At 35.6% G+C, this 14235-nt stretch overlaps 1 protein-coding gene across 4 annotated transcripts in view; it reads left to right on the forward strand.

Moving 5' to 3' along the window:
• CCDC141 (coiled-coil domain containing 141) overlaps nucleotides 1-14235 on the forward strand; it is a 71279-nt gene that overhangs the window by 4905 nt on the left and 52139 nt on the right. For all 4 annotated transcript variants that reach the window (XM_048310142.1, XM_048310141.1, XM_048310143.1 and 1 more), the window contains exons 2-5: nucleotides 1215-1447; nucleotides 2456-2578; nucleotides 10152-10343; nucleotides 11462-11570. In XM_048310142.1, coding sequence (XP_048166099.1) covers nucleotides 1346-1447; nucleotides 2456-2578; nucleotides 10152-10343; nucleotides 11462-11570 — 526 coding nt within the window. In that variant the 5' untranslated portion in view covers nucleotides 1215-1345. The remainder of the gene's footprint in view (nucleotides 1-1214; nucleotides 1448-2455; nucleotides 2579-10151; nucleotides 10344-11461; nucleotides 11571-14235) is intronic.

A 14235-nucleotide genomic window follows, 5' to 3' on the forward strand; every position in this document is an offset into this window, starting at 1 on the left:
TTTCTCTGCCAAGCCCATTTTGTTCAGCATAAACAACATAAAGGGCTTCTTCATATCCTGTTTGAAACTCATGGTTTGAAGGTGGTGCTCAGATTAAGATTATAATCTGCCAACAATTGGAGAGGGGAGAAATGAACGAGCAAAAAGGAAAATGCCACCTTGACACATCAATTGAAATTCCCTGTAACTACCTTAAGTTTCTCCTAGTCCAAACTATTTTAGAATTTTCTTCCAGATCTTGGTTCCACTGCAGGTGTGCATGTTCTTGTTTGTAATTAGCAAATCTAGTTTATATAAAAATGTATTCAAATGTTAAATATTTTTAAACAAACCAAACAAACAGATGCTTAGGGGAGACTTATGCAAGTAGTTTCTTGGGTGGAATTGTTTTTCCAGAGTGGCTTGCAAGCTGAAACAGCAGTGTCACTTTCTCAGCTGTTCTGTGGAAGGAAACCCAGCAGCTGTTGTCCCAGTGTGGGCAACTTGTGGCATGCTCTGGACTAGTGGCAATAAAATTAATATGCCAAACCAATACTGTAATCTAACTGTGTCTAATAATTCCCCGCACTGAATAAAAAACTTCAGGGGAGTTTAAGCAACTATTAAAGAGGTCTTCCTTATACTCATTTAGATCAAAATGAAGACTGTAGAAACAATTTAAGATTAAATTGAAAAGCAGGAAAATTATCTTGATCTTAGACAGGAATAAAATATTCCTTAAGAATTCAAGGTACTTGGTTTCCTTCTCTGTTTGTTATGGTCACTATACCTTTAAGTAATTTTGGATTAAAAATCCCCTGTTTTGATTTAGCATTTGATTTATATACACACCCCCATCCTGTTTAAAGACTTTGATTCAGAAGAATCACGTTGAACATATATATTCAGTAACTAGTAAGCGAGAAAGTATTTTACTTGTATAATGTGAAAATGTAGATTCGATGGTTGCATGTTTGAAACCTCATAACACTGAGTTTGTCTGTATAGAATCAATGGTAATTTTTTTTCTAGCTGTTTTAATTTGAGAACCTTTTTTCATTTGGTTAGCTGGTGTCAGGTGATGTCCATGGAAGAAGCCCTTCACACTTCAGATGGTGACAGAAAAGAACAGGCAGCTTAATGCTACCAAACTAGGGGTGTGTCAAATCTCTCTCAAGAATGATAAACTCAATGGAGTTGTCTATTTTTAACCTCCTGTTCTTTCCTTTGGGCAGACTAATCAGTGTTAGCTGAGCCACTTCACTGAATGAATCCAAGCGACTCTGGTGCTTTCTGAAATGAGCAGTGGACCCTGAAAGAGCGTTTCAAGTCTGCTTTGATGTATGAAGTCCCATTGTGAAACACGATGTCAGATGAAGCCAGTTCGGAGCAGAAGCCTTCTACAACAACAGTCAGTTCAGTGGCTGTGCAGGCCGGGGATGCCAGTATTGTTATAGCTGTGCTTAAGGTGAGGCAGCGACTGCTGGCACGTCTGTTCTTGTCTCTCTGTTACTCCCTGATTAACACTTCTTTTAAATATTCTGGAAAATGAGCAGTTAGCATAAAATGATACAGCAAGGTCATTTGATTAGTCAATAGCTAATAGAGTTTTCTTGGAAGTTAACACCTGTTTCTGTTCATGATTACTGTTTGTGGCTTTTGGGTCGTTGGGTTATTTTTTTCAAATAGGATAAATAATTTGGTCAAAATATGTAGGCTCTTAGAGGGAAATAGTTCCTCTTACTCTGTCTAAAAAGAGATCAATGAAGAGTGGCATAAAAATGTGTTTAAAAGCACGATGATTGTAGTTAAGACTCCCTGAATAATTTTAACCTGTACTCAGCAATAACTTTACACAATAAGTGGTTCTACAAACTCCACAGATGAGGTATTTTCTAGGGAAAACAAATACGGTCTAAACCTGATTATGAGTAGTTGTTTTCGAAAGCTGTGAATTCACAGTCCCACGTGTTTCAGTAAAGCCCTTGTGTGCATACAGTTGTGCTTATAAGCACCTAAAGCCCTGTCTTGTGACCTAGAATCTACACCTACACTTTGCATAAAATTTGGCATTGGGAGCTGGATGCTAGTAATGAATCCCAGCTGGAATTTATTGGCAACTTGATTTTTCATTCTCCAGGCAACTTGGAAAACATGCTAACCTCAGCCACTAGAGTTTGTTTGTAATGCAGAATAAGGTGATAATGAGTTGAGTTGTCACCTAATTCAGGTAATTATTCAGGATGGTTTACATCAGTTGTGGGATATTGTAGTACCTTCTGGATAACTCTAGTCTGGGATTTTGTCACCTGTGAAGTAACTGAATGAAGTTTATACTGTATTCTCAGTGTCTTCATTGCGTGTATGGTCCCTGTGCTCCTATGCCTATGGAAAGTACATGTGAGCTGAGAGTGTGAGTAAATAAATGAAGGAAACCTTGTGTTTTCTGAAGTCTGTAACTGTTTACTTATTACAGTGTGGAAAATGGGTGAAGCTTCAGCTGGCTGAATCAACACCAAATATATTGGAAATTGGCAGCAATCAAGATGAGACTAAAAAACTACTTCAAGATCATGAATTCCTCCTATCTAAGCTGAAGGTAAGATGTGATAAAAAAAATTCCTCGAGTCATTATAGTTCAGGTACAACAGCTGATGTAGCTGCCTGTGCCTCCTATTGCAGTGTGGTAGTTAGGTTAAACTCCACATAGGAAAAAAACGTATGTTCAGCCTTTGTCAGTGTAGCAGATCTTCAGTGGCCTTTGTGGGTTCTTTCCAATTCAGGATATTCTATAATTTTCTGGAAATTAGGCTTCTTCACTGGAGAAATATGCTTCTGACAGCATCAGTAAAGACAGTTTTTTCCACTTTATACATCAGTGCCAAGTCAGGTGAAAAAATCCTATAGCCCTCCTGTAGCCCTCAGTAACTGCTAAATATAAGGGAATGTCAAGTCATTTTTTTTGATTCTCCAAAGTTGTGAAAAGTTTGATTATTTTATAACAGCTCTGAACACAAGCAAGCTCCTTGTGTGTCTGAAGTATATATTCCACAAACATTTTCACTGAATGTTAATTGATATAAGTTGCATTAGGAATGATACTGTTCGATTAAAACAGCTTGTCTTGATCTATGAAGATTTTAGCTAAGTAACAGTCCTAAAATAAGATTTTGGCATTCTTGAGAGCAGATTATAAGAACGGTGGCATTTGGACACTGAGTGACAGGCTTACATGAACAAACTGAATTATGTTATATGGGGGTGTTTGACACTGAGAGAAGTCTGAAGGCACCTAAAAAGAAATTTTGTTTTAATGTTTCGAGAGGGCAGGTTGACTTTATATATGTAGACAAATAAATTCCTCTAGCATCTTTGAAGCTATGAACAGTAACTTATTTATTTAATTTTGGGGGGATTACATAAACTTTAGATCTGAAAGAGCCAACGTGATTTGGATAGGATCAAGTGTTTGATTTGATACCAATGACTATGTGCTTCCCCAATCATTAAAAATCTCCAATGTGTCTGAGGTAATTCAATACGGTATATAGAGAATGCTGCTAATGCAGTGCATTGCGTGGACTTTGAAGAGTATGGAAGAGTATGATGACCAAATGCACAAAACCAACCAAAATACCCAAATCCTAGAGAGAGGTGGTTTTGCTTTCTTTTTTTATGCAAGTGCCACATCTTTGTTGTCACTAGTGCAACATTTGGGTATTCTTGGAATAAGCTACTGTGTCCTGTTTGAGCAATTCAGAATTAGCTGAGTTTACACACTGATGACAGGAAGAAGCTGATTATTCTTCTAATTTCCAAAACTAAAGAGTGGAAAAAGAAAACAGTAATTCCCATCGTTGTATGAAAAATGAAGTTTCAAATAACATTTTACTATGGAGTCAAATCAGATCAGAAAATTTATTATGCATAAACTGTTAAAGAATGCTTGTCATCCAAATACGTTGGGAACAAATACTCATTATTTCATGTTTTATACCTGTGGTCCTTGCAAAATTTGGCATTGATTAATGAATATTCTATAAAAGAATTAAGTTCAAAATAACTGCTTTTTCCTCAATAATATAAGCTGTGATAATAAGGGACTGCAATGTTGTTACAATTCTTCCTGGGTGTACATTTTACAGCCATGACCATTTGTGACTTATAGTAAGCTGTTAACACTTGTCAGTAATTACTTAGTCTTAAGTCACTAAATCCACTCATGAAAAGTTTTTCCAAGATTGATTATTAGTTTTTAAAATATTGCTTATAGTTATTTTTTCCCCTTAGCATTTGATAATTATGCATTAACTGTATGAAGATGGGTAAGAGGCAGTTTGGATTGTTTTCCCATTTCTTTTTTATTGTTGTAAAAAATAAAAGGAAAATAAATCCTGACAGATACGCATACTTGATATGCATGTGCTTAACTTTGCTGATTATTCTAACCCAATTCAAAATTCAACTTTTGTGCAGGTCAGGCAAAAATTCTTGAATGAATAATGATTCAATCATGAAACTAGTCCTGCTTAAGGGAAGAGTTAGATGATTAATACTAAATACATCTTCAGAATCAGTGGAGATGTACCTACTGACTTTTAGAAGATAATTGATGGAATAGTTGTCCATTCTGGCATTATCGCATGTTCTTCTGTAAACTTGTTCTAGGTTTTGATCATCCCTTTGCTTTTTAGCTTCACTATTCTCATCCCAGTATATTTATTGCAAATTATAATCAAAATATTCAGGCCAAATTCTTTGTCAGCATAATATGTTGAAGATTCACAGGTGTAAATAAGGACAAAATCTGGCATAGTGACCAGTGGTCAGTTTACAGTACTTCTGATGCTAGAGGAAAAGGAATGTAATCCAGCTCAGTGTTTCAGGGAATTGGTTTTGATTTAGCAATATTAACAGGGTTAAAAAAGCCCAAACAGCCGGTTTGGCACTCAGTAGGGCAGATGGTACTTTAAAGAGTAATTGGAATAGACCTGTTGAAAGAGAAAACAGTAACTTCTACAACATTTTGAAAGTTCTTTTAATGTTTGGAATTATTGTGATAAAAATTGATGTGTGTTCTTCAGGGCCTTAGGGAAAAACATATCAAAAATACTTTGCTTTGATAGAGTATACTCTATCATAGTCATTACTGATTTATATTTGTTCCATTAAATTTAGGAATTAGGAACATCCTACTACTTAAATAAAAAGCAGAATACAACTTTTGAAAAGGGCCCTACTTCAAATGTTTATGTATTAGGAAACAGATGTGTCATTATTAATAGAGTTAAAAGAATAAATGTTGAACAGGAAAGATTAAAACTGAGACTAAACAGAGAACATGTATGGCATGTTTACATCCAGTTAAAATTCCCCTCAGTAGTCTCATCTAATATGTTCTGATTCTGTTGCTGTTTTGCTCAATCAGACCATATCAGCAATACCAGTTTTGTTGAAACCATTAACTTCTGTGATTTCATATAAGTCTCTTTCCCAATATCTGCCTCATCCCTCTTTTGGTGACTTTCAGCAGGTTTGTATGTTCTGAAAATATAAATATATGTATATATGCATTTTGATGTCTCATTCTTCACTATTAAAAAAGAAAAAGAGAAGAATCAAACCTGTAGAACCTGAGACAAATCTTCCAGGAGATAAAATGATATAGATTGCACTTTCCATAGATTTCTCTGCCTTTCTTCTGTTTCCAACAGAAGTGCTACCTGGAGATAACATGATTACTTAGTGTTTGAGTCTCTCAATAGTAAAGCTCACTGGATCATCTGGAGGGAAAAAAGAGAAAAAGAAAAAAGTGTTGCGTGTGTGTGTCCATAACAATGTTAAAATTCCCAATAAGGCATTCTTGGTTTGCTTCCAAAGTTCTGGTTTTTATCATGACAGAGACTGTGGCAGAACAGCCACAAAACTGAAGTGAATCTAGCCCATAAACTTAAGTTTAAAACCCTCATTGTTATTAATTTGGCTCATGAATCTGAGGATTGCTCCTAATTATTTTATTTACTTTAATTCACACAGCATAAATTGCAAAATAGTCATTTATACACTAATAGCCAAGAAAAACAAATTAGAAAATTACATTCTTCAAAAAGCACTAATATAATACACTAATTTTTGTATTTGGTATATTTTAAATATGCCTTTCTGTTATTTCAAGTAAAAATATTTTCAAAATGCTTATTTTTCAGTAATTTTGCCATGGAAGAAATTATTTGTTAATATTTTCTCAATTATTGGCAATTAATTTTTGAGGTCCCCAACAGTACAATTAGCAACAAAGTTCAGCTGCGTTTTTATCAAACTAGAGCTGATTTTTGCAAGTGATTTGAACAAAAAAAAAAAAAAGAAAAGGAAAAGGTAAAATGTAATAAATATCTTTTTTCAGTGTTAGTTCAGCTCACTTATCAATTTCAATATTTGTATGAACAAAATTCCAACCAAAATAGTATTTGTCTCGAAGTAGCTTTATGACTGTTTTCTGGGCTTCAAGTTAACAACAGTGTTGTATAATTTCAGCACTGCCTTTTAGCACTAACTAAAGGCTAATTTTAGCAGCACCTCAGTGCTAAGAGAATGGGAGGGTAGTTTACACCTCTGAAAATTCCAAGTGATGGAGTTAGTGTGCAACACTCAGGAAAGGCAAAAGATAATTTCCTCCTCTCATTCCTTGCTCTTTTAACAGAAGGAAAAGTACCCAAAATATGGACTATGAACAAATTAATACAGTAGCTATATTATTCAACACGGCTTACACATTACTATTCTAGACCTTCAGTTATTTTTATTCTGTCTTTGCTACAAGAGCAGAGGCAAATGTGCCCTGGGAAGGAGTGGGGAAGGGGCGCGGCTGCCCGGCAGCTGCCTTGCCAGGCAGGGAACATTCCTGCTGCAGGCCTGCGATTGCAGGCCTGCGATTGCAGCCCCCGAGTATCCCTTCAGCCCAGCTGAACCAGAGCATTGCTCCCTTTGAGCTGCCAGTGCTCTTCTTTTGGGATGGTGGAGTTAGACGTATTATATATATTTAATAGAAATTGAAATTGGTCTGTTCTTTTTAAAGCAATGCTTTTTTGACATGGTTTTACTGACAGCAACAGAATTTGCATGTTCGTACAAGCTCCTTTTTGACTACATGCTAGGCATTCCTTGTGTTGTCAAGCTTCATTCCAGCTTCTCAAAGAGAACCATACTCTTGTGTGTGTTCACAGGGAATGAAAGTTCATAGGAAGAAACAAACAGCATGTGAAGTGAAACATATTCATATCACATAATTGTTAATTTGAGAAATAACAGCATCATGTACTCAGAACTAGATGAGCTAGATGCATTTCTTTTCTTTTGCCCATTCAGACTGAAAAAATAAACACAAACCCAGACATTTTCAGGAAAGAATATCCTTCCGATTCTTTTTCTGCTCTGTTGAAAAAATAAATATATTTTAAAATGTATTATTTGAGAAGTCAATAGAAAACTGAAACATGAGATTTCAAAAATGTTTGAAATAATTTTAATTCTTTACTGGAAAGCTATATTAAGTTAAGTCAATTAATAAAAGCGTTATTAAAATTCCGGTCTCTGTGAAATATTTTGTTTTCCATAAGTCATCATTTTTTGATGGAAATACACATTTTTCTACTAAGTTTTCTTCTAGATCAAGAGACACAAGTCGGAAAAAAGGAAATACCAATTGGATATTAGAAAAAAAAATATTTGACCATGAAAATGATTACATTCTGGAACAGGTTGTGCAGAAAAGTTCTGGAATTTCCATTGTTAGGGATATTTAAGACTTCATGGGCTAAGTCCTTGAGTAACTAGAGCAACGGGTTAGACAGATGACCTGAAGAGTCCCGTTCAAATTATTCCTTGACTCTGTGTTGATAAAACATTTATATTTCAAAGATAAAAAGAAGAAAACCAGTAATATCAGTCTACTTCATTTAAGGATAAACTTTTGCCATATGTAGTATATAGAAACTAGCATAGTTGAGGATAATTATTTGCAAAGTTCACAGTAACTAGTAGCTTTACAGTTGTGGGAAGCATAATTTTAAACTCATGGCAATAAAACCTTAATAGCACTCTGACCATCTTAGGTATTTGAATTGTTTCTCAAAAAAAGAGTAGTTTCCTCTAAAATATTTCTCTCTCTTTTTTTTTTATTAGTCTGTCTTTTCAAAATGTAACCTTTTCTGTTGCTGGGGAAACAAGACAACATGACAACTGTTGTGATATTGGGTTTTTTTGTAGGGTTACAGGGGCTATTGTTTGAAGGCAATAAAATACACACCTGTTTTAAATGAGCAAACCATACTCAACCATGCTAAGGAAAAAATTAAGTCTGTATTTCAAAATTTCCATTAATCAGTTCTAAACCCTAAAAGGCTATTACACATAGCAGTTCCATAATTCTCTTTCTTTTGTAACTTTATGCACACTAGTTTTGCATTTCATTAAATGCAGCAGTTTAGTTTGCTTTAACTTTCTAATTTTCTGTGGTTGGATTTGAATTCATCTCATAGTAACTGAATTTTTAAAAATTCATGAAGCATGACTGATAGCTTTTGAAAACTATTCCAGTTTTCTCTGTGTCTTAGGGATTATGTGCCTCACAGCTAATCAATTACTAGAAAACATAGCCTACTTGTCAGAGACAAATGTTAATTAACAACCTGTTCAGAAAAAAGACTTCTCAAAGAAGAAAATCTACTTCTCAGTCCTATACCATTTGTGTAGCATTCATCTTGCATAGTTAGGAAACATTTAGCATTTGAAATGTCTTTTAAATATGTTGAAGCTGATGTAATATTAGGATAAAAGCATACCTAGTTTTATTTCAAAATATGAAATAGTCAGCTCTTTAAAAAGCTAGTCTTTGCCAAGAAATTCCAAGTGGAACTACCTCAGATGTCACTCGGTTTTCTACAGTGTATTCAGAACAGCTGTGAAAGTGGTCTGATCATTTTGGTAAAATTAACCTTCTAGTGACGAGCAGTTTGTGTGTAAAGTTCTGAAAATATTTTACCCCATTTTTTTTATGTTGGCATTGTCATGACTATAATGCTTCTCATTAATTGATATTAAGATTTGAGTTAGTAAAGAGACTATCAATATCTCATATATTAATTTCATTCCTGTTATATTAGTTACAGAGCCGGTCTAGAATGTTAATAAAATCTCATGTTGGATAACTAATGAATGCCACTACTTTTACAGAGTTGTTGTGCATGTAACAATTTTATGCCTCATCAAGAAAGAAACATCATAAAGGCTTCTTTAAGTGCTCTACTTCATCAACTTTTTATCTGGTGGTATAAAAATGGCTGTTAAATTTGCTTAATAAAAATTTCTTTTCACATTACATATTCATGTGGTAGCAGCTCTAATAACAAAAAAGAAAGTGACACTATGAATTCCTGCTGATGATTAAACCCAGGATGGGGGTTGGGAAGAATACAGAAGAAATGCTAATCGATTTTTCTGACACACTGAAGGTTTGTAACATAAGATGGAAATGGGCCAGCAGTTATCTTTCTTGTGGTGAGATTAATAAAGGGAATGAAACACAGAAGAATTATTTTGACAATTGAGCATTATTATTTGGTGGCCAGCTTGAGCAATGCAGCAAACTGAACTTGAAACACCTAGATGGGGTTTCTTGGAGAATACATGCTTATATTCAAGCCACTCTTGTCTGGATTGCATTGTAGTTATCAGAAACTTATGAGTAAATTACCTTACAAACTTCTAGAACTTCTAACGTTCAGTAATGTAATATGATGACATATGAAAGAGGATTCAAAATATGTGCACTGCTACCACTTTGAGGAACACAGGAAGATCTGTGTTTATGGAGATGTAAAAATGTTGGAGTCTAAATATTAGACCTAAAATAATAAATTCTCTTACCTCTTGTTTATACATGAATTTTATAAAAATATTGCCCCTTAAGTGCAGATGAAATTCAGAAACTTGCTATAAAACATGCAGAAATAGCTACACTCCTATCACTAGGAACTGGAAATAAAGCAGGAGTAGGAGGCTTGTGGCTAGTTTGTTAGACCCACTATAAAAGTATCATGACACCAGTATCAGCACACTGTTTTGGATTTTGTTTACAGATTTCTTACATTTGTTTTGGTATTTTTCCTTCCCAGGCTTTGGAAGACAAGGTATGGGACCTGCTGCAGGAAGCAGACAAGGTTGCAGATGAGAACGAAGAAAAGAGTCAGGTTTATGATGCCATGGCAGAGACCCTTGGAGATGCATGGGATGCCCTCATCATTATGTTAGAGAAGCGACAGGCACTGCTGGAACTTACTTCAGTGTTCTTTGAAAACGCTCTGGAGGTTTGTATTTAAATCAAATAACTATTAATTTGGAGCTGCCCTCATTTGATGGGTACTCTGACCACTCTAATTTTAATGTGTTATATATTGTTCATTGTATTCCTTAAGGCTGAGGCAAACAAGAAAATTAAAATCTTGGGATGCATCCTTCCTTTTACACCTTTCGGATAGCACAGGATGAAGCTGAACCAAAAACCATGTCTACTTTAAGAAATATTTTAGTCACAAAGTCTCCAAAACTCGTACTTGACAGAAAATGCCAGTGAAAAGTGGAACTGGACCAAAACCTAAAATATGTATTTCAGTGGCTATGGACATTCTGCAGAATATCTTTCATTCCTTATGATTAAAATTATTTGGCATTGAAAGAACTTATTCTCAGGTGCCTTCACTAATGCACACTGGTAATTGGCCACTGAAGGTTTTACACTGAAATATCCATAAACTTATGGTATTAAATAAAGCAATCATTAGTCTAACTTGACAGTCATTTACCTGAGACTTTGATGTACAGATGGACACAAAAGAACAACTGTGTGATCCCTGTTTATCTATCTCTTAACCTAATTCACTGATACACACAGGGAGCTAAGAAAGAGAGGGATTCCATACCCTGCAGGTGTGTGTGCCCACTCTGTGTAGCCTCATGATCAACCATCCCCACATCCTGGAACTTGAAAAGCTTAGTAATTCTCCCTGATAATTTTGTTTCTATAGTATGCCAGTGCAACCCATAAGTTGCAGAAGCAACCATGGGACTACTAACTGCCCTAAGAAGTCAAAGATCATCAATCTACTAATTATTGTGTCCTAATAATGTGTATTATGCGAAGAAATTAGATTTGTCATAAGGCTCTGTAGGAAAGATGATTCACAAAGTGGCAAATTACAGATTATGTCAACAAAAGTCCTTCAATCAATCAGTGCCTCAAAGAAAAAAGCAACTCAGAAGGTGCATGGAGGCCACAAAGCATCTGTATTTGGCAGTCACTAAAAATGCCTTTCTCCAAGAATTTACAAATTTTCATGAACTTTCCCAATTACACAGAGATTATGATGTAGCCATGAAGAACAAAATTATACTGTGCTTCTCCTTATCCTTTGTTTTCTTAATGCAGTTTGCTGTTAAAATTGACCAAGTTGAAGATTTCCTGAAAAATGCTCAAGAGTTTGACAATATCGACTCTTTGAGAGAACTTCTTCTGCAACAAGAGCATCATACAAAAGGTACAAACTGTATTCCACTCCTGATAGCATGTGATTGTGTACTGACTTCTTGAAGGAATAATTTTATTCTTCCTGTGCATATTAAAACAAAATCTTTTAACAAATATGCAAATACTCTTTTTGGAAAAATATAATGGTGACATAGCTTTTTAGCAGATTTGCTGAAAGATATGAAACTCCTGGTTTCAAGCTAGCCCTTCCATCTTTGTTGCTGCAGAGTGGGCAGTGGCAAGCTTGTACTCTGATTTCAGGGCAGTTCAGGTCCAGTGAGCTGCTAAGAAACCAAACTGACTTTTAGTGCTGATTTGCAAGCAAGTTCTAAAACTGTTCTTCTTTTTCCTGGGGCAGTTCGTTCAAGTCATCAGAGCTACCAATGAATTAGCATTTTTCTATGGAAAAATTTCCATCATAAAAATTTCCATCAGATGATTTCCAATCAGCTTTAGTAACAAGCCCCGGCAAAGCCCTGCAGTCTCTCAGGAGTGACCAAGGGAGGAGTTTGCCCCAGATTTTCTTTGCCCAGGGTTGGGGTTTGAAGCAGAAGGGGTTAAGTGAGGATGGGAACTACAAGATAGAGGTGGCAGCACACCAGCTTCAGAATCTTTTTGCCTACAATGGTTCCTGGAATTTTGCTTCTGCCTTTGAGGAATGCAGCTGTGTTTCAGTCGAATCGTCTGATCTGTTTGAAGAAGCTCTGTGACTGGGACTGTAACACTCTTGGAAAAAAGCTGCTCTCTCCCCTTCAACAACTTTCCTGTGCACACCTTTGCCCATAAAGTTTTCTTCCGTATGAATTCTTTTTCTTTATTCAAGCTTCTATGTGAAGCACCTTCTACCATATTGTGGCACATTCCAATCAAAAAGAGAAAATAATTTTTGGAACTAATCTCATTCTGTGGCTACTCCAGACACCTTTGCAATTCCATATGGTTCTGCATTTTTTATGAGGCTTAAGACTACATCTTTGTAATTTTAATCAAATTTTGCTATATGATTACTAACACTTGGCAGAATATCAATTTTATTATTCACTAGTGGAGCACTAGCTGAAATATTTTTAGCTACCTTGAGCACCAGGTATTCTTCCTAGGAGGCTGAATAGAGGATCGAATTCAGATAACTCTAATATGGATTTTGGGCCTTCCAAATTGGTCTTCATGGGAGAAAACTGCTCACTGCATACCAATTTAAACTTGTAGTATCTGGCAGCAATTTACTGCTGAAAAGAGGGCCCATAACTGTAAGGATCAGGTGAAATGGCTTGCCAGAGAAAGACTGCTTTGATGGCAATAAGCCTTTCCTCAGATAGAGGAAAGTGGCTGCAATTTATTGACTTCTTATTCTACCTTAACTACATAAAATTTTGAAAGCTAATATTGAACTATTTGATAAAAAGCAACACTTTCTGCAAGAAAGATACTATCTACCTGCTCCAAAGGAAGGTGGCTGGAAATAAAACCCTCACCAAGTATTGACTCTACCAGTATGTGATAAGTAGTTTATCACAAATGCCTATCACTCTGGAATAATTAAAAAAAAAAGTTTGACACAAACACATTTTAAAATTGAATAAAAAAGGTGAAAACATATAAAATATCCTTGTTTACCCATTTCTACGTGTATTCAATTTTGGATGGACTGAAATGAAACATTTCTGATTAATACCACTTTTCTGGAAGGCAAGAAGTAAAATGGACAGGCTTGTTGCTGACTTGTTGCAGTGGGCTCACGGAAACTAATCTCTCTTGTTAGCCCTTGGTGGCTGAAGAACTAGAGGCGTCCCACTCTGCTTCTTCCCTAGGTGTTCTACATGGAAGGTGGGGATTTAGAGTGCTTTGCCTTGAATTACCAGTACATGTACTCAGCTGGGAAGATAGAAGTTTCAGGGGAGCTGCTTCTTGTTGTTTTACTGGAAGCATCTGGAAAATATTCCTTTCTTTATACTTTTCTTCATGTCTACCTTGCCACTTATATTGGTTTGTCCCCCCTTCTTCCTCATTCTGCTCCTAAAAAACTTCCCTTTTTTTGGAAAGATTTAGAAATACTGATCATTGTCTATTCAATAGATTTTGAACTATGTGACTTTAAGGAGCTGGAACAAAGACAGACAAGTGACTAATAGGTCATTAAAGTGGACTAGTCCACTGAATTTTAACCCTGAATGTGTCCAGGTAAAGACTAAAGGAAGAAGGTAAGAGTTCCTGATACTTCTGACTTATTTATAACAGCCCCCAGGCACCAGAACAGTATTTTTCCCAATGTCTGTGAGGGGTGTAAAGACCTAAACTTAGCTTGCATCACTAGTGAAAAACTACAGAGGTTACTGACCCACACAGGAAGTAAGGTAGAAAATTCCACTTCAGCTTACCCAAGGATTGGGAACCTTCACAAAGAACTCAGTTCTGAGAAAACAATAATACTTCTGGGTTTTGTCTTGATGTCTCTCATCTCTCACCTTTATATGTGTGTGTTTATATATATGTTTGTGTATACACCACTGTACCTTTGTAGGTTTACATAAGAGCTGTCCAACTTGAAATGTCTTCGTATATTAGTATACACCATCTAAAGTAAGCATTTATGTCCATGCAATGCATGAAAATATGTTGTGCTCGTGTATGCAAATAGTTTGAAAAATACTTGGGTAATATTTGAAATATGCTAT

Source organism: Corvus hawaiiensis, chromosome 7, assembly GCF_020740725.1.
Source record: "Corvus hawaiiensis isolate bCorHaw1 chromosome 7, bCorHaw1.pri.cur, whole genome shotgun sequence".
In the NCBI taxonomy this organism is placed as follows: domain Eukaryota; kingdom Metazoa; phylum Chordata; class Aves; order Passeriformes; family Corvidae; genus Corvus; species Corvus hawaiiensis.